General features: G+C 41.9%; 1 protein-coding gene across 14 annotated transcripts in view; it reads right to left on the bottom strand.

The window, feature by feature from the left end:
- The window catches only part of PALM2AKAP2 (PALM2 and AKAP2 fusion), a 246,313-nt gene that overhangs the window by 41,275 nt on the left and 179,092 nt on the right, over window positions 1–25,946 (bottom strand). For 2 of the 14 annotated variants that reach the window (XM_085213921.1, XM_085213922.1), the window contains exon 1: window positions 5,925–5,999. The exons of 11 other annotated variants lie outside the window; for them this stretch is intronic. In XM_085213921.1, coding sequence (XP_085070047.1) covers window positions 5,925–5,984 — 60 coding nt within the window. In that variant the 5' untranslated portion in view covers window positions 5,985–5,999. Of the gene's footprint in view, window positions 1–5,924; window positions 6,000–8,785; window positions 8,895–25,946 lie in introns of those variants that run through there. One more of the 14 variants, XM_085213926.1, reaches the window with a different exon arrangement.

Raw genomic sequence — 25,946 nt, 5'->3', positions numbered from 1 at the left:
TTAAAGCCCACAGAAATCTTACTTTTAAAATTTTAATTTTTACAAGGTTTGAGTTGCAAGTTACGGAATATACAAGAAAATGTTATTTATGTTGTGTTTAACTTCTTTTTTTTTTAACATACCAAAATATAAATGTTTAACAAATAATATTTATAATTTTCAAGAGAAAATTGAAAATGTCTTCCTTTGAGTGCACAGCCCTGAAATATCACTCTCAAATCCTTAAAGGACAGCTATTCAAACTCCATTCCACAAGCCTTCTCTTCACTAAAAATGTAACTGTTTGTTTTAATTATGTTACTATGTCTAATTTAACACTTAATATCAGGATTAAAGATGGACAATAAACAGAATATGCCAGAATAGAATACATCTTTATCCCTGCACAACTGTAGGCTTGTCATGGGAAGAGGTTTTATTGACTGAAGCATGAAGGAAGAAAACTTTCTTCAACAGCACTACATTAACAATGCTTATAAAGCCAATCACAGATTGCCAAAAGACACTGCAAAACCAAGTGTTTATTAACCAGGTAAAATGGGATCAGCTGCATGTGATGGATGATATCCAACACCTAGGTTACATACTTTGATTTAGTATCTCACTGGTGAAAATCAGATTGCTGACTCAGCTCTAGTTTTGAAAAAAAAAAAGTGTCAGCACCAATTGCTAAGGCTGCTATGCACAATATCTACTTAAACAAAAAGGAACAGTTTAGTTCAGTGTTAAGATGCATGAGGTTATGATGACCATACAACTGTCTTCAAAGGCACTCTCTTTGTTTGAGTGAGCAGAAATAACAGCATCCCAGTAAAAGGTCTATTATTTCTCTCAGACGTGGAGTAGTTTTGCGTCTAGATAAAGGAAATGAAGAGCAGAGAATGAAAGCCCATGCAGCTGAACACCTAATGTGTGCGTAAAAAGCAAATACAGTAGTGAATGCTTCCACATCTTGGTCAGACATGTGGAGTCAACGCTAAAACCTGAAGGCTGAGAGGGAAAATGAAAGCTGCAAAGAACTGGGATCACCTCTGAAAAGCAGAAGAATGAACATCACGCTGCAACAGGAACAAGCTAGAAGTGGCTTAAATGTCATTTGCATTTGATGGTACTAAATCTCTCTAATCATACAGCAATCTGACTAATTCCATTTGCTCAGACATGATTACTGAAGTCCTTCAAAATCAAGAAACTCCTTTTAAAAGCACAAAACTCTTTACAGAATCCTCTTTATTTTTCTTGTGCTTTTTAAGCCCTGGAGGTCAGCCTGACATTTGAGAGCTTTTCTCTGCAACCAGAAAAAGCAAGCAACTTTTCCTAATTATTTTTAAAGGAGGCCAATTTTTTTTTCTGTACTTCTTCAATTGTATGACCTGAAAGCTTAATAGGAATGCTAACTATTGTGAAACTAAGAGCCAGAAAGACTGGCAATACAGGAGGGATGTAACTAGTGATAAGCAAGCGCCATCCAGCCACGCTGCGTGTCTGCCGCCCTTTCTTCTTCAATGCTGAGAAAAGGACTGGCACTGCACGATCGCTATCTATGTAATCAGAGAGTTGTTTTCTGCTGCTGCATAATGTCAAGCACGAGTCAGCTCCTCCTAGGACGTTTTCATATTTACTTTTTACCAAGACAGACTACCGGTCTGAAATGGCACCCCAGTTCCAAGATGAGATGATGAGTTTTCCACCATGACAGGACATGGATTGTTGAAAGGAGGGTTACGTTAGAAATCAGCCTCCTTCCTGGAAAATGCCAGGAAATTGTATCCGCTCTGTACTCTGAGGAGAACAAGCCAGGAGTTAGTTCAGCTGAATCACTGAAGACATAATGAAAACAGCTTTGGTTACCTACGGGAATTTATTTGCTTCAAGTGCTGGAGTTAATAAATGGTTGTTAGAATCTGAGAACTGTCAGCTAGAAACGTTATCTGAATGCAGTCATAACCTGAGCACTTCTTCCAAGTCTTGCTGTTAGCATGCCACCTTAAAATGCACTAAAATCTGGAGATGCTGCAATAAATGCCCATGTGTACAAAGGAAAAAACAGCACTGAGCTGAGCAAAATATATCTCATTGAAGTGAAGGGACTGTATCTACCTTTACAGATAAGGCCTTTCAGTTTCATCTGAGCTTAAAACAATTTACTGCAAACACAGAGCACTCAACAGTTAAGTCACACACCGGGATAGGCTGCGCCTCTGCTTTGGGGAATTTATGTTCCTGCAGTTCCTCCTTGCTTCCTACGGACTGAGCACAAATTACAGCTTTTTAAATGAGCAGCATTCATTAAATCAAATTACTGGTAAAACCACATTGCTAGATGCACTCCTAATTAGTCTTAGAATAGTTTTGCTGTGCACCAGGAGACCAGAGGTGGCTGTCTTTTCACTAATCCCATCTGTGCTAACTCCAAAGCCCTTGGCAATAACTTTAAAGGAAAATATACTGAGGGCACCACTATAAATAGTACCATCTAGCTAGGGCCACAGAATCCACATACACCCACTACCGCATCACTCAAACCAAGAGGAGTTTTGCTGCTGGTTTCCTCAGGACTGGTCTTGAAGTCTTAGAGTGGAAGGCAGCCTTCACTCATGTCAAAGGTGAGTAGCACAGTTTTCTAAGTATGAAATGTTAAATGGAGATTTTGGCTGGCCCACTGGCTTGCATAAACAGCAAGGATGAAATATTGCAGCATTCCTTCAGAAAGATCAACTGCATGCTCTCATCAGCTGCCTAATTAATATGATTTAATAAATATTAACGTAAAGAAATGTCTGCAAAGGCAAACGTTAACATGAGATTTATCACTGGCTAGAATAGTTAGCTCACTGCAATAGAGAAACACAGATACTTGGTAGAAAGAAACAAACAATTATATTAACTGATACTGTTTGTTTTTGAAATCTGCAAGGGAGAACTGTAACCCAAGGGCCGCAAGAAGCTTCCCCATCATTGCCAAATGGATGGTTTCAAAGCTTCCTACCCGCAGAAAGTCCTATGGAATTTACTCCTCCTGAGCAGAGCTGTAAATAATGCTTCCAACTTGGTCTTAGACAGTTGTCTTTGCACGTGTGTAACAAACACATGGCTGTGGATAGCAGGCTGTGCCTTCATAGGCTGGCATGGCATAGCAGGCATAACCATGCATTTGGGAGTGCAGTATCATTTTTTACGGGAAAGCCACCTCTGCCTGTTCTTGAGAAAGCAGCTAAGGAAAGAAAGCTCACGGCCCAACTTATTTCAACAAGACAGTCACCTGCCCAGCAGATTTCACTGGACCACAAATACACACTTCCTTGTTTAAGCTGGTGTCAAAACCACAAAATCATACTGCAGTAACAATAGAGGATTTTAATCTTACAACCTCTTTGACAGAAAGTGGGCAAATGAAAATTTGATGAGTATGTTCCCCAGGCATCCTATTTAATTTTTGGCTCAGTTAGTATCCTGAATCGAAGCCCAGAGTCTGAACCACAGCCAATACTGGCATTCTGTTTTCTGACACCTTAGTGCATTTGGATTTGAACATCCTAAATTTATTGTCATTGCTCTAGTACTTGAAGCACTCTGCAGTGCATACAGCTCAATGAAGAATGTCATGCCTTCAGGGATTTGCTGAACACATGGCCAAATTTTCTTTTCATCTACAGCTTCTGGTAATGCACGGGGCTCAGACACGCTATAACTTATGGCCACAGAATTGTATTAAAAAGTCAGAACCAGGACAAAAAAAACACTGCACAGAACTTCCTGAATATATATATATATCAGTAATGCTAAATTAAGACACTGGGTTAAAAAAAGATGATAAGAGCTTCTGCAAAAACGATCTTTAGAGACTTGCTGTGAAAGCTAGGAGAGCATACAGCCCATCTGTATTTCTCCAGAAGCTTTAACAATACAGTAAGGCACAGCAAATGCTTCTAAATGTTACTCTGTCTTGCTGCCTTATGTGCATGGGTGAACACAATGAGTACCTGTACGTGTCTGGAATTACCAGAGGGCTGGGGCAGCCAACAGGACAGGAGGAATAAGGCAAACCATACCAGAATTCATTGACATCACAGGGTGGAAAGGACACTGAGCTCTTTCCATCCTCATGTAACTCTGTTCTAAATATATCTAGATCAGCTCTGGCAAAAACCTTTGCAGAAGGAGATCCCACAAACATCCTGGAGATGCTGTTCAGGGATGACTTCACATAGGCATCAGCATTTTGGAAGTCCTAGCGCTGCCCTACTCCTCCTTGACACAATAAAGATAAATAAGTAAATAAACAAGCTGGGAAAACTATAACCTAGCAGTCCAGGAGCACCCAGTATTAAGAGTTTCCATGCCAAACAGGCATGGACATTATCATGACCCTGTGAGAGCACCACGGTCCCAATCCACTGAACAAACAACACATAGCATGTGTTCTATTGTCACAATCATGCAGAAACATAAAATCTGGGATTAATTTTTGGATAACTTTTGGTCCTTTTATTACTTAAGACAAGACAGTGGACATTTCCGAGGTCATCAAGTAGGTAAGGACATTATCCTTACACTCACTAAAATACATTTTAAAATCTGATTTACTCAAATTAAAACAAGAGAGATTACTTATGTTCTTTTGGAAGGCTGTTGTATAGATGTTGACAGCACAAAATACCAGCTCCATCCCAAAGCTTACGTAATAATGATTAAGTGATCTACAGAACCTGTACAGTTTGGATCCCTTAGGATGGAAAGGATTAGAAAAGACACAGTCTGAATGAACAGGCAACAACAACAAATGGAAGATCTCCAGCAGTTTAGTGTTCTGTTTGCTAGTATGCACTTTCTAGATGATTTTTGATATTTCTAGAGAGATTTATGATTTAAAAAATCATAAAAGCTGGTGAAAAGCAAGTCTTGAAACGTATACAAACAAAATGAGAGAAATGGCACTTTAATTTTGACTTGCTTTGTCCTCAGTGCAGGGGGATAGTAAAAAAAAAAAAGCCCATCAGGATGTAGTATTTAGAAGCCATGTATTTCAGTATTTCTTTGCTACTTTTGAGGCTAGAAACGTATTTCAAGAATGGAAGGTATTTCTGGCATTTGTCATTTCTGGAAGGAAAAGCCATACCAAATATTTCAAGAGCTGAGATAAAATCAGGATAGTTGAGGACATGCAACAGGTATTTTTGAATTGCAAAGTAACTCTTTCATATTAAATGCCATCAGAGACCAGTGGACTGCTTTCATGGAAAAACACTGCAATGTACTGTGAGAGTAAGTACACAAATAATGATATCCCAAACTAAATTAAATTTACACTTTTCAGGTGTCAATCTTGCTGGTAGTTGTTCTGCTGCTACAGTTAATTGCTGTGTTTTTGTGAGTCCTCAAGGCTGTCCTGAAGACAATCCAATTTAGGAGACAACCGGCACGTATTAAGCAACTGAAAGGACTCAGAATCAGAAGACCTGGATTTCATTCTCCTATCTGCTGCTGACAAGCTGCATGATCTTGAATAAAATACTGAACTTATCCAGGCTTCAATCTTTCCTTAACATGCAGCTCCTAAGACTGCCATGAGGTATAATTAATTAATTCATGCCCATAAATCTTTCAAAAGCTCAGTGATAGTTGGGACTATGGAAATAAAATTATTAGCAGTATTTTCCAATTGCAGATGGACAGAGTGATGTAGAAGCCCTTCTCTACTGTACTCTTCAATAGGAATAGAAATGCAGAGACACATACACATACACAACAAACAACTTACTTATTCCTTCAACACTAACAAAATGGGAGTAGACAGTGCAGGAATAAACATTACGCACTGCTACAGAGGAAGGGCTCTCTGACACTGCCTGTCCTTCACAACGCGTTCTTAAGATTACAAATTACACATGTTTAACAAAAGTATGAACATAAATTGCTCTTACCCGCAGCCCCTGCTCCATGGACAAGCAGAGGACCTGCCAGGGTGCCGTGTACCTGAACATGTTTGGCCCCTTCTGTAGACAGACTAAATAGCAAAAGGCACGCAAGTATCTCAGGTCTCCTGGTTGCTTTTCATCTAAGGGATGCTTCAATTGAGAGAAATTCCTCCAGCTGTACACTTCAGTGGCCTCTCCAGCAGAATCTAAGACATAGCTACAGCCATTCCACTTGCACCCGGAGGAACTGAATAACAAATTCAATAAGAGGCTTTTTTCTTAGGAAGAGCTTAGCTCAAACTCAATTAGCATAAATAGGGTGATAACCTTTGAACCTCCCACTCCTCCTTCTGGAGGTCACTCCCTCCCCTGCAAATCTTGGATCTGTTTGTTTCTACCGGTGGCATTTGACTCCACTTTAGAAGCTATCAGACATCATCTCAGCTATTTCTTGCATTTGTTGCGAAGATTTATCACTTCATTACTTTTGCTATTATGTTTTCGCTGGGCTCAAAAGAACTCCCTTTTTCTGCAGCAAGGATGGATCCTGCCCTCCCCTCTTGGGCATAGTGTTCTCTCTTTGGCAATGTGCAGCATGTTGCTGAAGAGATTCACACACATGCTGCTATAAGTGCTCTCATGATAAAGCCAGTAAAAAAACAAACAAAACAAAACAAAAAAACAAAACCCCCAAACCAACCAAAAAGCTACCAACCTAAATGATATCGAAAGGCTTTCTTCAAAATGCATGAAATAAGCTCTTTGAAACACAGGAAATGTCATATACTGTCATCTTGCTTATAATAAGCTTTCCCCTTTAAAAGGATCATTAGTTTTGCAGACCAAGGCCCAGACTCCATGAGTCTGACAACATAAAAGAGCAAAGCTTTGTTATTTGCAGCATTTATGAGATTTTACTGATGAACTGAAATAGCACTTCCGTATCCTGATAATGCCTTAGAAATCTGTGGGACGCTGCACACATGCAAATCCAGCCACACAGATCAAGCCACTGTCTCATCTTGGCTTTTCTTTTTCTTCAGCAGAGGAAGAAGTAATTGTAGGTTTACATTGACTCTAATCTGACTTAGGGATCTTCACTATTTTATCTCCTGCCACAGTCCCACCCAGATAAGATACAAGGAGGCAGAGGAACAATGCAAGACTCATAAGCTCAGTGTGTCAAAACAGTAAAGCACTTCTGCAGGTGAGCCTCAGAAGTCTGGGCAGTACCAGCAGAAACATTCACACATTTGATGGTTTTGTTAAAGAGTTCTCTGAGAAAATCATTCTCCTCATAAACATGCAGTCCTTCATAGTGCAGCAGCAGTTACCAGAAAAACCCAGATAAGTGCAGACATCACTAGGCTTGGCCAGCAAGCAACACAAAGTCGGTGAACACCGACTCGGCTGAGATGTCTGCTACAACATCCGTCTCTGTTGCAGAGACACAACTGACAAGTAAGAGGGACTGCCTGCAAAAATGTGGAAGTGCAGGCCTGTTTCACAGGATCAAAACTATACTTACAGACAGTGTTTAACAGTGGCTTTAATAATGTCAGTAGGCCTTTACTTTGGGAGCACATGAAGCTGGGGCTTCATGCTTTGACGTTTCCAAAGAGCTTTCTGAAAGCTTCAAGTAATTACAGTTATTTCTTCAATAGCTGGAAGTGATTTAAGCCAGAACAACCTAGGTACCATGGCTAATATTTCAGCGATTAAAATGCTTTTAGAACGATCAGAACGGGAGCAGATGACAAATCCTGTCCCTGAGTAAGAATCCGGACATGACGCTAACGTGGATTACTGGAGGACTTAGGTTACAAAGGCAGGAAAGATGAACTGCCTTGTGCTAAAATGACATGCACTTCTTTGCTGGGCTGGGAGTGTGGCCAAGGGTAGAAATGCAAGTTTTGGTGAGAAACAGCCGTTCCACACATCCCTTCAACACTCCCTTGGCAGGCTAACATATCTGCCGGAATGGAAACAACTCTGTTCACGTGCACTTTCATCCTTTATCCTCTTAATATCTTCCATTTTTTATTAAATGCTTTCATAATTACCCATGTAACACATTTTTATCACATTTAATTCTGAAGGCAAATAAGAATATAAATAAAGAACAGAGCAGGTGAGGAATTAAGTGGCTGCAGAGTCAATAGTGAAGTATGCATGCTACAATGTCCCAAACCTAAGTTATCCCGAGAAATATCCTAAGGTTAATTTTTTTTTTCCCTATATAGCCTGTTAAGAAAGCTTCTTAATGAGGTCTTTGATCTCTGTTTTCTAAGAGGATAAACTAAGTTTTCTTGAAAACTGCTAGTCAAGAAAGCATACTATGGCATTTCATCCTTTAGGATAGTTATTCAGGACAGTTAATTAATTGTAAACAACAGAGTAAAGCTGTTTTTACATCTTTTGCATTACGAAATATTTGTACCCGAAGCACTTGATCCGCACCTGTAAAAATACAATGTGCTTCTTTTCCCAAAACTTCTCTCTCTTATCCCCCTGGCATTACTGGCTTCCCTCCCTCTCTTATTAACAGAAAGATAGGACTACCAGAACCCTATTACTTGTTTTAAATGAGAGATGTTCCTGTTGTCAGGAAATTAATATCAACACTCCCATACTCTATAATATAATTGTTGACTTGTCTTCTGGAAAAACAGCAAACAGAAACCAAATAGAAACCATATGGAAATATGGATGTAGCATCTGAGTGAGGGTCCATGTACACAGAGAGTACATGCCAATGGATGCCCACTCTGCTGGAAAGTCCTTCCCTCTTCCCTCTTACCAGACAACACTTAATGCCAGAAGGGAGCTTTCTGGGTGTCAGACATTATCAAAATGAGAGCACTCACAGCAATTTCTCCAATGGGATGTTTTCAGGAAAACTCAAGTTGAAATCTTCCTTGAAAATGTAGACAGAGCGTACAGTAGCAATGTCAAATGCAATTGGTCCCCACAGGAGAATGCAAGGCACATACCAGTAAGCATCACACCCACATTTTGTGGTTTGCATTTCTCAAGCAAGGGTCATTCAATTTCCTGTGAGTCTCCAGGAGACTCCAGGATTTACCAGTGCTGCCTTCCTACACCTCCTTTTATTTCCCATTAAGGACAAAGCTGTTGGATACAGTTAAGAACTTACACAAGTTGATCAAGCCATTAATGTTGTTTGCCTTCCAGTTGTCCGTGAGTAAAAAGATGAGATATGATGTCAGATAGATGGAACCACATGAAGAATGCATGTGGCTAAAACACCAGGCTGGAATTTATGAGGTCAAATGCAATCCCAGGCCATGATGTCTTGGGGAAATCATTTAATTTCACTGTGCTTTTTATCAGAAAGGTGTTTATAGCTTATTTTGCAAGTTCTGTGCAGAAAGTACGCTTATGAAGACACTTGCTGGAAGTGACACTAAGATACAGAGTTACTTAGTACACTAAGGTACTAAGGTAACAGAATTTCATGAAAGTCCTGTTTTTGTATGCAAAGTGCAAACAGATCTGGTGAGAGAAAGAATGCATCATAGTGCTCTGTTTTTCCCTAACAAAAGGTAACATGAAGTTGGAAACTGGGTTTGTACCTGTAGCTTGACTGGCAAAGGACACTGCTATTTAGGAGCCAGAGACTCAGTTCTGGAAATGAATACTTAAAGGCCTTAAGTAATTGGAAGGTTTGGCAACAGCTAAATACATGGTTTGATGGTCTAAAATTTGGGCAGAGGTATACGAAGACGCACTTGAGAGCTTAATCTTCCTACTCTCAATCAGTAACTACCGAACTTTTTGTGCGCAATGTTGTGATCACAAGAACTAGCCTGTGGGACTGAATAACAAAGCTCAAGAATTCAGCCTGCTGAGCTCTCCCTGAAAAGAGTGACGGGTATTTCTTGTATCTATTGCTCTTTATTATTACTGCTGTGGTTCAGCTGTACCACTCCTCCCTCCCTATGGCAAGCGTCTTTCTGCAGGAACACAGACCTGTTTTTCCATTCTGACTCCTAATGGGAAAGGAGAGAGCTAGAAACTTTGAAGAGACTAATCTCTAAATCTCCTGATTTAAATCTGCCACACTGAGCACCTCATGTGTTCTCTTCTTTTTATTCCCTATTTTACTTGTGACATAAAGGAGCAGATTCTGCAGATCTCTAGCAGTAGGCAATCTGTGCAAGACCTCAGGTAGTACACCAAAAATACACGATGTCAGCACATGCCCTAAAAGGCAAAGTATATTTCTACACACAAATAAAAATGTTTAGAAAAGCAGCAATGTTTTATCAAAGGTGAATGTGAAGAGCATGCTGTGACTTTGTGGAAGAAAGTTAAGTTCTCACACCTGAGGTTAGGATATGACCTGTTGGAAATGAGTTCTGCACTGAAGGATTGGGAGTCCTGGACAACAGGACCCGCTGTGCCCTTGTGGCTAGCAAGGCCAATGGTATCCTGAGGGGCATTAAAAAGAGCGTGGCCAGCAGGTCAAGGGAGATCCTCCTCTTCTACTTCATCCTGGTGAGGCTGCATTTAGATTATTTTGTGCAGCTCTGTGCTCCCCAGTCCAAAAAAAACAGGGATCTCCTAGAAGGAATCCAGTGAAGGGCCACAAAGATGATAAATGGTTTGAAACATCTCCCGTATGAGGAAAGACAGAATACCCTGAGTATTTTCAGCCTGGGGAAAAGAAGTCTGAGGAGGGAGCTGATTAATGTTGATAAATACCTAAAGGGCCACATCTATGAGGCCAGGGCTCTTTTCATGGTGTGCAGCGACAGGACAAGGAGCAATGGCCCAAAACTTGTATAGAGGAACATGAGGAAAGACTTTTTCATGAGGGTGACAAAGCACTGGAACAGGCTGCCCAGGGAGGTTGTGGAGTCTCCTTCTATGGAGTTATTCAAGACCAAGATGAACACCAATCTGTGGGAATGTACTGTAAGGTACCTGCATTAGCAGGAAGGTTAGATTTGATCTCTTGAAGTCCCTTCCAACACCTGTGATTCTGTGATTCTGTGATGAGAGCTGATGATTAGGTGCTAAACCCAAAACTTTGTTCTTTTTTCCCATTACATTTAGTTGGTATTATAAAAAAAATGCAGATTCTTTCCATAAATCTTTTTCTCATTTCCATCCATAGAGGCTTACAGTTTTCTTCCATAAGCCTCCAGTGATATAATACTGCTACTAATACCAAATGTCCATCCAACTATCAAAAAAGTGCAGTTACTGGGAAAACACAGTGTATACTGGTTACAATATCAGGTTATACTAGGTGCTCCACTGCAAGGGGCAGTTCAGAAGGAACACAGGCAAGAAGTTCCTCAGCACCACAGTTTTCTCAGTACTTAACAAAATCTTATCCCATGAAGAGAAAAAACATTTATTCTTAAAGGAAAACAAACAAACAAAACAAAACAAAACAAAACAAACCCTGTTAATTAGATGACTATGGTCTGGACTATCAAAGTCTGTTAAGATTAATTCAAATAAACAATACAAAATTGAGGAACACTACTTTCTACTCTCTGTTTGAAAGGAAAATCAGTAATGAAGAAGGGTAGGAAAAAAAAGACTGCCCAAATGCCCTGCACAGCAGCTGCACATGAGAGCAGCTCTTTAGACCACAATTCTCAGAAGGAATGCGTGAGATCACAAAGACCAAGATCTTACTAGACACTGGATGCACACCTCTCTTGAATACACCATTTTGAGCCCTGGTAATGATAGAGCAGCATGTGTTATTTTTGCACCTCACAGAAAACAACTTGTGAAGACCTGTGAGAGTTCAACATATTGCCAAACAAATCTTGCCGCCACAAATGCAGAAAGAAGGGATTTTGTAAGGCAAAGTTTAGCCTTGGGATCTCAGCAACCTGGGTTTCTGAGACTTGGCTCACACCACACTGAATTAAAAGGGCATCTAACTTTACTGTGCTTTTGACTCGGCCCATTCACTGTTAGTTACATAGCCCTGTAGGCAGGAAATCCTGAATTCTCACTCACATTCTTTTCACATCAGATCTAACTGCTGCTTACTCACCTTTTAATCTCCAAAGGACCAAAAGTCAAACACTTTTACAAGTGAGAAAGATGATAAAAATCCCAAAACAATTAATAGAAGAGGACACAGATATTCCCTTGAATTTTTGACTGCTACCAGGATTTTTAGGGTTTTTTTAATATATGATCCAAGTCAAGCGTGGCTGTCCTGGGAGATACTGAATGACTGCTTGAAAATTGTTACCTCTCCCTAAGCAACATGTCCCAGTTATCCCTGAGCTGCCCATAGAATGCAACAGTCATGACAGTGCAAGCTCTTTTGGTTTGAAAGATAGGCAGAAAATGTCATCGGTGCTTATAAAACCCAAGTCTCAGGATCACATGTAGCATCTCCACAGATTTCATTAGTCCAGCAGCAATTCTAACAGAGACGCAGTGGACATGCTCAGCTCCTCCCTGGCCATGCTGGTTTTGGCTGTCTGTCTGGTGATATGGCTGAAAAGCAATCTCAGTAAAAAGGAGAAAAAAGAAGCAGCAGATGTTGAGTTGGATTCAGCTTCCAAATGAACAGAGGCATCATCCTGCCTTAAGCATGACATTTACTTTGGATGGCCAGCTACTAATCTAGGCATCCCCCCTAAACCTGTGAAACTGCTTCAGCTCATGGCCAATGCAGTGTGTCTGTATAGCTCAAATCCACGAATGTGCTTGTCATTTGCAGTGCCTGAGGCTCACAGCAAACCTGCTGCAGAACCTTAATAAATACATGCAGTGTTTACACTGACACAAGAAGGAAACAAGATCTCCCATCTCATTCAGTCTCATCACCTGTTTCAGCAGCAAAGCATGTCAGCTAATCTTCTTCATAAGCTTAGCCGAGCTCAGTCTTAAAAACAGCTATGAATATTTGTCCCAAAGTTGCCATGGAAGTATTTGTCTGGTCCTCAAGGATTGGCTTCCAGTTTCTAGTCTACATTCACTAAAGGCTAGCTTATCCGTCTTTGCTCTTTTGCCAGCCCTGAGTGTTTGCTTTAGCAACCTACAGCTCTTCTTGGTGCTTCCTTCCTTGAGGCAGACATAAATCTCCGATATATCCCAGTCTGCATTTCCCTAGACTAAACAAGTAAAGTTCCTTCAATCTCAAACTGCATGCCAGGCTCCCTGTAGTCCATGCAGGCTCTCACTACAGCATCAAGTCATACTTTTGGAGCACAACTGAAATAAATGCAGATGATACTGTAGACACATTCCTCACAGCGGCATTTACCACAGCATTCCCATTTCTCTATCCCCTTTGGAAGTGTTTTGATGACAACTGTCCATAGCCGAAGTATTGAGAACTGCTCTTTGCGCGGCAGAAAGCAAGCAGGCAGGAATAGCATGAGGCCACAGGGCACGCTCACAGTTGTGCTGCTCTCTTCTGACAGGGTCACGCCAATGAGATGACAACAGCTGCAAGCAGATGGGCACTTCAAACATAGCTATATTCTCCAAAATGGTCAGCAGCAGCAACAGCTGTGCTTGAAAGACAGTCAAGCAGTGCACCAAGAAAGTATGTCATCCTCCCCCAGCCACCTCTCTGATGGGCTGACACAATTTCTTACCCTCTATTTGTCTTCCAAGAAAAAATGACACTGCGCTAATGAGTGAATGATTAAGAACCAGCCTGGGCTACTCTATGCCCTGGATACAATTACCAAAGTTACAGTGCCAAGCTAAACACTTGCAGCTTATTTCCTTTGCATGAAATAGCATCAGAAGGGAAAAACAAAGCAGAGGTTGCCCACACCTGCACCCTATTCACAACTTCAACAACTTTGGGAGAAAACCTTTTCTTCCTTCACACTGTGCTCAGTTTGATGATAACCCACATTTGAACTCATGGGTGCTGACTCTTCCACTAGAAGAGATGAAGCTGCCCAGAAATAGAAGGAGGGAGAAGGAAAAAGTACAGTCCCTGTCAGGAAGCCCCAGGCAGCATCAACTTTATTCCACACAGTGGAATAAAAATGTAATCTTGGATGCATCTTCTGGAAGCACGGCTTTGCTAAGCATTTATCTGCATACCTCAAAAGGGAAGCCCAAAGAACACCAGAGTTAAGAGGAGAAAATATTAATCCTTACACAAAGAGAAAAAAAGTAAAGAAATACAGAAGTAAAGGATGAAAGTTTACAAAAAATGTGGATTTCTCTTTTTCACCAGCACTTCTCATCTGATGGAGACACATTCACACCGGTTGTCTGGAGGACACTTCTCTTAACCATGTAGCTATTATGGTAGTATTATGACTTCTATGATAGTCTAAGATTAATACCATCCATACATACTTGTGCCAGATAAGGGATGGAATCACACACTTCCTTGGAGATGAACCTGGGACCGTGAACCATTAATCCAAGACTCATTTACTTTTCCTCAGAGATGGTAGATTTTGCATCACTACATAAAAAATTCAAAGTAAACTGTCCCTAAACACAGCTTGGGTAAGTCAAAGTGCCTGTGACCAGCTCCACTGGGCCTCAAATATCAAAACTTGCAGCATGTTAGCTCCTTCCCTCCTAACTCCTTCACAGCTTCTTGCAACGTCATTTTCATCTTTTATTCTTCTGCAGCACTCTAGTCTATCCTTTCTGCAGTGAACTATTCTATCCAACTGAACTAATTCCATACAAGGCCTATGCCCTGCTCAATCTTTGGACAACTAGCTATGTCTCCAAAATACATCTGCAGGCACCATGTTCTTTGATAAGGATCACTTCTGAACCACTCATGGATGAGAAACAAGGATCCCTGAATTTACCAATGGACAAGTTTCACCATGAAGGGTTCGGTTAGATATTATAAAAAAATTACTCTCAGAAAAAGTGGCAATGTACTGGAATGAGCTGCCCATGGTGGTGACGGAATCACTGTCTTTGGAGGTGTTCAAGAAACGTGTGGATGTGGGACTGAAGGACATCATTGGTAGGCATGGTTTTGATGGGTTTTCGTGTTTGCACTCTATGATCTTAGTTCCAACCTTAATGATTCCTGATGACAACCTTAATAACAAGGATAAAAGCAGAAAATGTATGTCTCAGCAAGAAGATATAAAAAAAGAACTCGGTGTTCTTGGTTTTCATAGAGGTGGAACAAGCAAAAAAAAATTCTTCTGGATGAACTCCAGTAAAAATCCACTCATGTCTGGCTAAATTCATCCTGGTCAATTCAATTAATAAATATTCCACTTGCTCAGCTCTGGTCAAATGTTTCTCCACCTCTGTGCGTAATTTATATGGAGTTTTGATGGATGCCCAGCATTGTCCTAGCCCCTATCCTAGCCCCCACTGCTTTTTTTTCATATCCTATCAATACACAAAGTTTCATCCTATTTTAAATCTCAGCAGAAACAACAGTCTTCCATTGTGTGCAAAGCACTCAGTTGCCTTAGGGCACACTTTCTTCCTTTAATCCTCCATTATAATGAGGTTTTTTTTCTTGTACCTTTTAGCCCAATCCCTTTAAAAACAGGGAGAAAGTCTCCAGCAGGATTTGTACAAATCCACTCATTTTCTGGTCATTAATTAGTTATAATGAAGCAACATTTATATGGGAGCTATGAAAAGTTACTACCCTGTCCTTTGAGCCTCTGTGAAAATTACTGAAACAAAGGAAATCACCGCATGCCCTCATGTGCACTCCTCTTGGCCCATAGACTGGCACAAGGTGGAAGGCCGCCTGCGCTCCACACCAAGACAGCTTCATCTGCTGCACGTTTCCAGCTAACCTGTGCTTACTTCACAACAGCTGGAGCTTTTTCCAGGTGGCATTAATTGTGCTTAACAAGTAGTCCAGAGCAGATGGAGGCTGGGCCAGGCAGAGCTTTCTCTTGGTCCAGATGTCAGTCCTGCAGGGCACAAGCATGGGAAGTAACCCTTGCACACATACAGCAACATCCGGACATTCTGCATTCGTCTGCAATCACAAACAATTTTGCTGCCTCTGCTAACATTTTAATAGCAACTTTTCATGTTTCTTGCACAAAACTTCATGTTATCTGTTGGGACAGATAAAGGCTGCTGTTGAAAAAGATTCTCTTTTAGAATGTGAAGTATTTTTGGAAAGTGCTCCAGGCACGAGCAACTGCCTGGAAGCCCAGAAGAGGCTTTTTAATGTTTACTGTGTCATCACAATACATTTAGACAACATATCTACTGCTGGTAGTTAATTGGTAGCCATATTCTTACTGCACAAGCCTCTCTGACTTGCTTCATGGTGTGCTGTATGGATACTGGGATGGCTGAGCATCACACAACCACAGAGAATTCTTGGCTGAGAGCGCTGAGATCAGCTGTTTCTTCTATGGAGGACTGTCACTGGATACATGTTTATTACATGTAATAAAAGATGTTGATAAATTAGTTTTAAACCCCAGGTTCAGTTCAAGAGGTTGCTTATGTGCATGAACCATCTGTGGCTGAGGGAGACTCTTTTCATCAATGCTTGCAGCTACTGTTTATAGTGATGGGCATAACATAACAAGAAATAGGATTGCTAGGTCTGAGCAATGTCTGGAGCAAGGCTGCTCCAAAAGTAGTGCCTCCAGTTCATTTCCATGTAAATGACGACAGATACAAAGAGCACAATAACAGTATTTGATAGAGCAAATTCTCTGCTACAAAATACCGTATTCAACACTGCCATCACCATTAGCTCTGCATTTGCTCCAGTGACAAACAAGAGCCTGCATGCTACACTTACAAAAATCTGTACCAGTGGATGTGACCCACTGTCACTGTGGCCACTGCTGAAATGCACCACCCATCGCCCCACTGTGCTCACATCCACCAGTTGTTCTCCATCGATGTTCAAAGTGTCTATAAATGTCAGTGGATGCCATTTTTGCCACATGGAAGAATTCAACGACATCCCTTTGCTTCATCCACACATTCATGTCAGATGCCATTTTGTCAGACTGCTCCTCTGCTGCCATATGGAATAATGATGGGAAGGTTCAATCTCTACTCCCACACCATCAACATCCACTTCTGACTTTGTGGGTCAGTACAATAAAATAGGAGGTATTACTTTTGGAGCAGCTTCTTACATGGAAACCAATCTTTTCTCTCTTTCACAGATAACCATCAACATTCAGACAGGATCCTAACTTCCCAGAACTGAGCAGTGCTGCATATGGAGAGACACCTTTGCACCTTGTGTTCTCCTATTACCATTGCCATTGGCAAGGTAGGGCAAAACAAAACACCACTCTTCCAAGCTTATTCAATTTGCAAAAGAAAGCAAAGCACAGATGAGAGTTCAAGAGCTGCATGGAAACAGGCTCTGGCTAACAGAAGCAACTCTGAGATATGAGAAGCCCTGGAGCTGGCTGAGGGCAGTAGCTTACCTCTCAGGGAGCCAGAGCAACTCTTGAAAGGAAGCCCTGATGCTGTTTGATTAGTATTGTTTCAGGACGCCTTGTTGAGCCAGAAAGGAAGCAGTCATCTGGTTTCTAAGGTGCACCACCAAAAAAATACCAACAAAACAAGATAAACGCTACAGTCTGAACAAGTTTCTCAGCATGTAACTCCACCTAGGAATTCCTCTTATGAAATAGCTCTCTCACGTTCTTCCCGATCCACCCACTGGGAGCCACCAAGCTTGAGAAGCACTTCCACTGCTGCGAAGTTTATTTTAATGTGTTTACTGAAGACATGTGTGGCTCAGCATCTACTGAAAAGAGCTGCAGTGTACAGCACAAGCTTCCACTACCAGCCAGTGAGCATTAGGGGAACCACCTGCATTTTTAGAGACAGTAACACCAGAGACAGTCCACAAGTCCATGGGACCTGATGGGGTGCATCCATGTGTGCTGAGGGAGCTGGCGGAGGTCATTGCCGAACCGCTCTCTATCATTTTTGAGAGGTCTTGGATAACAGGGGAGGTCCCTGAAGGCTGGAGGATAGCCAATGTCACTCCGGTCTTCAGAAAGGGCAAGAAGGAAGACCCGGGTAATTACAGGCCTGTCAGCCTCACCTCTGTCCCTGGAAAGGTGATGGAACAGCTTGTGCTGGATACCATCTCCAGACAACTGGGAGAAAAGGAGGTTATCAGGAGTAGTCAGCATGGGTTCACCAAGGGGAGGTCGTGCTCGACCAACCTGATGGCCTTCCATGATGCTGTCACATGCTGGGTGGATGGGGGAAGAGCGGTAGATGTAGTCTACCTTGATTTTAGAAAGGCCTTTGATACTGTCTCCCACGACATCCTTATAACAAAGCTGAGGAAGTGTGGGATAGATGAGTGGACAGTGAGGCGGGTTGAGAACTGGCTGACTGGCAGAGCGCAGAGGGTCATCGTTGGTGGTGCAGAGTCTGGCTGGAGACCTGTAACCAGTGGTGTCCCCCAGGGGTCTGTGCTGGGTCCGGTCTTGTTCAACATCTTCATCAATGACCTTGATGAGGGGATAGTGGCCACCCTCAGCAAGTTTGCTGATGATACGAAGTTGGGAGGATTGGCTGACACGCCTGAAGGCTGTGCTGCCATTCAGCGAGACCTGGACAGGCTGGAGAGCTGGGCAGTAAGAAACCGGATGAGGTTCAACAAAAGCAAGTGTAGGGTCTTACACCTAGGGAGGAATAATTGCATGCACCAATACAGGCTGGGGGATGAGCTGCTGGAGAGGAGCTCTGCAGAGAGGGACCTGGGCGTCCTGGTGGACGACAGGTTGGCCATGAGCCAGCAGTGTGCCCTCGTGGCCAAAAAGGCCAATGGCATTCTGGGGTGCATTAAGAAGAGCGTGTCCAGCAGGTCGAGGGAGGTGATCCTCCCCCTCTACTCTGCCCTGGTAAGGCCTCATCTGGAGTACTGTGTCCAGTTCTGGGCTCCCCAGTACAAAAAAGACAGGGATCTCTTGGAAAGAGTCCAATGGAGGGCCACAAAGATGGTGAAGGGCCTGGAGCATCTCCCCTATGAAGAAAGGCTAAGTAAACTGGGTCTGTTTAGCCTTGAGAAAAGACGACTGAGAGGGGACCTGATCCAGGTTTATAAATACCTGAGGTGTGGCGGCCATAGCGGTGAGGCCAGTCTCTTTTCAGTGGTACGTGGAGATAGGACGAGGGGAAACGGACATAAGCTGCAGCATAGGAAGTTTGGCACGAATGTGCGTAAGAACTTCTTCACGGTGAGGGTGACGGAGCACTGGAACAGGCTGCCCAGGGAGGTTGTGGAGTCTCCTTCTCTGGAGATATTCAAGTCTCGCCTGGACGCCTACCTGTGCGACCTGGTGTAGGGAACCTGCTTTGGCAGGGGGGTTGGTCTCGATGATCTCTAGAGGTCCCTTCCAACCCCTACAATTCCGTGATTCTGTGAATCGTAAAGGTTGGTAAGGACCACTGAGATCATTAAGTCCAACCATCAAAGCATCACCACCATGCCCACTAAATCAGGTCCCTGAGTGCCACAAAAACACATTTCCTGAACACCTGCAGGCATGGTGACTCAACCATCTCCCCAGGCAACCAGTTTCAATGCCTGACTGCTCCTTCGGAGAAGACATTTTTCGTAATACACAACTTGAATATCCCCTGATACAATTTTGATTCCCTCTCATCCTACTGCTGTTACCTGGGAGAAGAGGACAACCTCCATTTTGCCACAGTCTCCTTTCAGGGGATTGTGGAGGGCAACAAGATCTCCCCTGAGCCTTCTCTTCTCCAGACTGAACAATCCCAGCTCCCTCAGCTGCTCCTCATAAAACCTGTGCTCCAGGCCCCTCACAGCTTTGCTGCCCTTCTCTGGACGTGTTCTAGGGCCTCAATGTCTTTCTTGTAGTGAGGGACTCAAAACTGAATACAGTACTCGAGATGTGGCCTCACCAGTGCCAAGTACTGAGGAATGATCATCTCCCTGCTCCTGCTGGTACCATCTTACCTCTCTGAGAAGCCACTTCCAAGTTTTCATTGTGCTGTTCTTTTCACTAATTTACAAACACTACTGCAACCTTCACTTAGGTAGCCTATCGACCTCAGGCAGAAACATGCCAAAGCTATTTCTCTGTTTGTCTTCTCCATCAGTATTTAAACAGCTGTGGCTTAGTTACAACAGTGTACTGATTCCTATGACTTTTATATCCAATGTGGGTAAGGAAAGTCAAGGTCACTGCAAGGCTTCTTTATATAGGTAACAAACTTTTCTATTACAGTCAAGGAATAAATACTTTCAAATTGTGCTGGTGAGAAAGATCTAAGAATTAAGGCAGACAAAAGAAAATCACTGGTGCTACTTGTCTGAAGCACTTTCTCATGTCTGTCACTAGCTTATCTCCTTATTTCTAGTAGATTCATTGTGGAAATCATCTCGGAAAGGAAGGAAGGCTACAAGAAAGGTTCCTAATGAGATTTGTATTACGTTTGCATCTTTCTCTGTAGAAGAACAATTTCAGGCATTTGGGATGCTGTGGACAAGCTGGTGGTACCTTCCCTTTGCATGCTTGTCTTGGCTACAGCTCTTTAATGTCTTGTTGAAAGCTACATACAGTGACAAATCTGAATGTTATGAACATCAGGAGCTTCTGATTGCCTGGTGAAGGCAAACAGAGGGAGCTGAGACTGCAGTAAGCATCATGGGTGTGAAGAGCCAGAAGGTAGTAGACACAGCGGTTTCCCTTCAGAGGTGAAGGCTAGTGTTAAAGACAAGGGAGGTGTTCAAGCAGGGAGAAAAGCAAAGAAGTTAGCATTCATAACATTAAGCTTTGCCACTGTATGTAGTTTTCTCTAAGGTATTAAAGTGCTCCAGACAACTGTAGAGAAAGAAGCAATTGTCATTGCACAATTAAAGCTAAAACCAAATAGAAAGTGAAGAATATACCCTACTTTATTTTTCTTGGCAGAGCCTTGTCTAACTGTAGCAAAAATTTACAATTGTGCCTAAAATTTACAACGTTTTTCTGGCAATCCCAATGTGGTTTTCCCTGATAACTGCTTGAGGAGACATCGGTTTATGGTAAGAAGGAAAAGAAATGGAGGACAGATCACTACAAAAGCTTACTCTGAAGGAGACTAATAAAGAATAGCCAACTGTACCTGGCCTTCATAAATGTTAGAGTGGAAAAAAGATATATCTTCTCCTCTTTAACAGACTCTTGACTTTCACCTCCTGAAGAATCAGATTGTATTATTAGTATAATTAGATGATAAATTCTATTGCTGTAAACTGGAACTGCTTGGCAACCTTTCCTCTCATTAAGGAGAACTGCTCCCAGCTCAGTACGGCACCACTTCAGTACTGCCACCAGATTAGGACATTCTGGCTCTCTCTGGATGTCTGACTGCTGGAGAGGGCTCAGGGAAGGCTTGGCTAGTCTGATGCCATGCTGCAGGCAGAGGACATTGCCCAGTGGAACCAGTGGATGCATTGCTAACACACTGCACAGGCACTCAGCAGATAAAGGCAGGTGTTAAACATTTAAGAGGATGGGTGCACATTCATTCTTATCTTGGAAGAGCTGGGAATGGGATAATGTGGCTCCCTGGTTTGCTCTTAACATCTTTAGAAGGATGGCTCATCAGCTGCACGCAAATAATGGTAGCCTCTTTTGCAGTTGCTGGGTGGCTAAAGACGGCCTTGGGACATTCCTGCTAGGAAGAACAGGGATTTGTGAAATGCTTGACAAGTAGCTCAGCCACCTGTCTAGGTGGGGTAGAGGATGCTTAAAATTGCAACCTACCAGCTATGAATGCAAGTGCCCTCTCTCTGAGTCAGTCCTCAGTTCTTCCTGACACTCCACTTATCACGTTGTTGTTACCTCTCTAGAACTGGCTTATTAAGAGGAAGGACTTGGACAGCACTTCATCTACTTCATGATGGTTATTATTACTCTATGTTGAAAGCAAGCATGTCTGTTTGCTGAATCAAAGGGACAGCCATTCTCTTTTACTTTAAGGACAATTACCAAATAAACTTTCCCAGCCAATAGAGCGGAACTCTATCCCCTGTTTACAGGCAGCAGCTGGAGGTGCTGTTTCCCTCTCAGCAGGCAAGCTGAATTGTGAACAGGCACAGGGATCTTTTCCAGCTTCTGGGCTGAGCTTCAGCAGGAATGGCTGCATGCCTCTGTCTGACAGAAACCCCTCTGAGGCAGAAACACGAAATGCTGAGCCCCGGGATAGCCGGCCAAGCCCTGAAGAACCTGCCAGCCCATCCCCATTTTTTTCATTCTTGTGCTCTCCCTACTAGTGCTGTTAATCCCTGTGATTCTCACTGCTAAAGCAGAGATCATCCTGCCAGAGGGCAGAGAGGCTGGTGTATCTGAGGAGCTCAATGGAGCACTTCCCAAAACCACCAACCCCATCCAATTTCACCTAATCTAATAATCACAGTTTATCTCATTGAAACTAAGAGCAGAACTTAACTGACTTCAGAGGAAACGAAACAGAGGAACTGCTGAAATGTCAAGTATCTTTGGTAAACCCATACCTCACCTCACGCAGAGAAACTGGAAAGCAACACAAACTGCAAAGTCCCTAAGGGACTTTTGGGGTTCATCCACCTCAGGATTTTGCATAAGAAATGAACACCTGAAATAGTGCTAGAAGTTATGCCTGAAGGTCTATTAAAGAAGTGATGAGAGAGTCCAAGCAGCAAATCTACCTCCACATGCCTGCCCCCCTTCAGAGGTCAGGACAACATGAATCTGTGTTGCAAAAGCAAAGGACAAATGGCCACCTGTGTTAAATAACAGCACATGTGGCTTGCTCCCTAGGTTTGTCAATGCCCTCCTCATTATCTCTTCATGCTAAACACAGTTGTATGCACCGAGTTCTCCCCAAAGGGTACAAAGTATAGAATTGCTGGGCGTTCCTTCAATTCATAGAACTGCCCTGTGTGACTGCCTCCAAGGTCAAAAGAAACTGGGGGAACATTTTTTACACTGATAATAAGACATTTTAATAGGTTAATTACAAAGTAAGCATATCTTGATACACAACGGCTATTCTTAATGACAGCTGCTCCAGTGTTCACATGCTACACTTCACCATTCTCTATGACTTCTTAATCCCCCTTCAAAGCTATAATAGGCACATGAAGAGTTGTATTAGTCAAAAAGGATATAATTCATGTGTCCTTAGAGAAAAAGCACATGCTGTCATTAAAAAAAACACAAACAAAAATATGCATCCAAAGCACAATTGGTATGAAAAAGAGAAAGGGGAATTAGTGAAAAATGATGTGATCTATGAGAGAAAGTTCCTGCTTAAAACTGTGCATAAAAAGATTGCCCACACAGAAAAGTGCCACAAAATCTTAATTGTTTTGTGTACATTGAGCCCATTCCTCAATGTTTTGTGCAAAAAACAATCAAGGAAAAATGTAGGTCTTCTTGAGAACATTATTATTTTGAAGATATAGAATAGTACTGACTAGAATGAAGAGATCCGATAGGAAAAAAAAAACAAAACAAAACAAACAGTTATGCATTTTCCCAGACATGCTTAGGGTTTCAAATCACTTAAATTAAAAAGCCTAAACTGCAAAGTTCACTGCATTTCAGAAACTCACCAGTTGTGCTACAAAAAATACTTCTCATCTGTTATTTTTCTCTCTCTTCTTCTCTTGGATCGCATTAGTGCAATGCATAGATGTAAGAGAACATCTCATTTTTTCTGCTCTCCTTCCAATCCCTATCTGAGTAACACTGCTGCAGGAGAAGAAAGTAAACTTAAGTCCTAAAAAGATAAGAGAAATCCTCTTTCTGTCTTTAGAGTGCACTGCTGATCCCTGGTGCCTGCCTGAGTATTTTCATCCACTCGTGCTCATTTTGCAGTTTCCGTCTGCCTTAGATCATAAACTTTGATAACTGAGATTCTTCTTCAAAGCGAACACCACTTGGAACTTGCAAGGGAAGCAAAAGTGAGCGATTTAAGTGCCACAACCACATCCGAATGTATGGGGTGGGAAACATGAATTATCTAAATCTCTGTGTTTCAGAATGTCCATCCAGAAGGATAATCCATATTCCCAAAACACCTCCCTTGTTTTGAAGGTCTTCTCAACGAGACATACTAAGTCAAAGAGCCTCTGAAACTTCCACTTCATTGCTGGTATTAAACAGCTTTTGTAAACAGTTTATTTCCTCTGGCACAATTACATTCAAACCCTTTAACTACAAGGGGGTGAGCTACCTTTTAATACACTTTTAAATCCTGCAGAATGAGAAGCACATTCACTGAAAACAGGCATTTCAATGTACAGTGTGAAACTTTCCTGCTGGCAAAAAACACCTATCCTATTAGCAGGCATCTTCTGATACATTCTCTGGAAAGCAGCTACACTGTGCCTATGCATGATGTAGTTACCTAAAATATAACCCTGAGCTTCAGCTTGGCCCTGTTAGTCCGGAACCCTTCTCACACACCTAAAACACCATGTGTTGTACTTTGCAGTGCACACTGCCATGCTAAGCAGATGCACGTCTGTTCATAGAAAAAGGATGCCTACATTCTGGGGATGGACAGACTTCCAGTTATGTGGCTGGATATGAACCTCTCACAGTCAGCACTCAGTTAATTTGCACCACCTTTTCCCATTGTCTTCTTGACCCTGTCATATTCTGGATGTACATCTGGGCATTTCCTGTCACCGAACTCAGAAGATCAAAGTGGAAGACACGCATGCTGACTTGAGAGATGGGATCCTTGCATTTTGTTGCAGAGCTGGTATACTTTCAGATGTGTGACAAAGATAGGGTCTGTGGCCCCTGTGGATGTCACAGCACACATTGCCAGACCAATTTAATGCCTCGAAAGTGAGATGTTGGGTTATACAGCATCACAAGTGTCTTCAAGGGAGGCATCATACCCCATTCTGGACAAAAAAAGCTCTGCAGGGAGGAAAACTTGACTATGCCTCTTCCTCCACCCCTGGAGAATCACCAATGCTCAAACTTCTCCCTGTTCATCATGCTTGACCTGCCATGAACCCCATCTTTTGTAGATAGGGTCAGCTGTAGGTTAAATAGATCATACCGGCAACTGCTCTGTTGACAATATTCAGTCAACCCTGAATTTATAAGAGATTTAAGAACTCTTTCAGAACTGCTACGTTCGACTAGAAGCAGGCACCGGGAGCACTGTTTTTGGTCTGCCAAGAACAGGTGTCATATTTGTTGAAAACAACTCAAAGGCAGAAGATCCATTTACATTCCAAATCCAAGTTTGCTCTGACAGCCTTATAAAATCCTTCTGAGAGAAAAAAAAAAGAAAAAAGAAAAAAAAAAAAAGATAAATAAATAAAGCAAAATAAAACAACTCAGACCTGTAGGCAATTAAATTCTAGCTCAGGAGATATTTGCATTGCTGCATTTTTTGAGCAATGTAAGAATAACAATACATAGAAAAATTTAATGGACTTCACAATTCATAGGTGTAAATCTAGTGTAATAATATGGTCATAAATCGTGGGAGCGCATGGAGAACAACTAAGGAAACATGTTCCACATGAAGAGCCCGATCTTATTTGTTACTAAAGCGCAGGAGGTTTTATCTTTAAGGTGACCTCAAAGAGAAATTAGTATGTTCAACGTAAAAACATCCTGCTTGTTCCTAGGAAATAAAATCTTCTACAACATATTTGCTTTTAATATAAAATCTTCATGTGAATTAAAGTTATTTCAAGAACACCCAGAAATCAAGTGTCTACATGTAGGTCTTTGTAATGCAAAGCTTGTATGGCCAAACTTGTATAGCCTAGCTTTGAGAACACAGCTTTCTGAGATAAGAAACTAATAAGAAGCTAATAAGAACTGTGAATGCTGTATTGCAAGATCATAACATGACTAGAAGCTGCAGAGTAATACAATGGAACAAAATCAGTATAATACTAAACATATCCAACCAAATGATTAATGGAAAACCCAAAGGCAAAACATTCTGTCTTGACCTATTTTTCTTCTCAAATGTATTTCAGGAACAACTCCTGGCTGTGTCTTCAGGTAAATTCAAAGATCTTCACTTCTGCCATAGCCCCGACTCTCCTATTTCAAA

The sequence above is a fragment of the Meleagris gallopavo genome, chromosome Z (genome assembly GCF_905368555.1).
Source record: "Meleagris gallopavo chromosome Z, MGAL_WU_HG_1.1, whole genome shotgun sequence".
Classification (NCBI taxonomy): Eukaryota; Metazoa; Chordata; class Aves; order Galliformes; family Phasianidae; genus Meleagris; species Meleagris gallopavo.
This window is presented reverse-complemented; position numbering and strand designations above follow the sequence as displayed.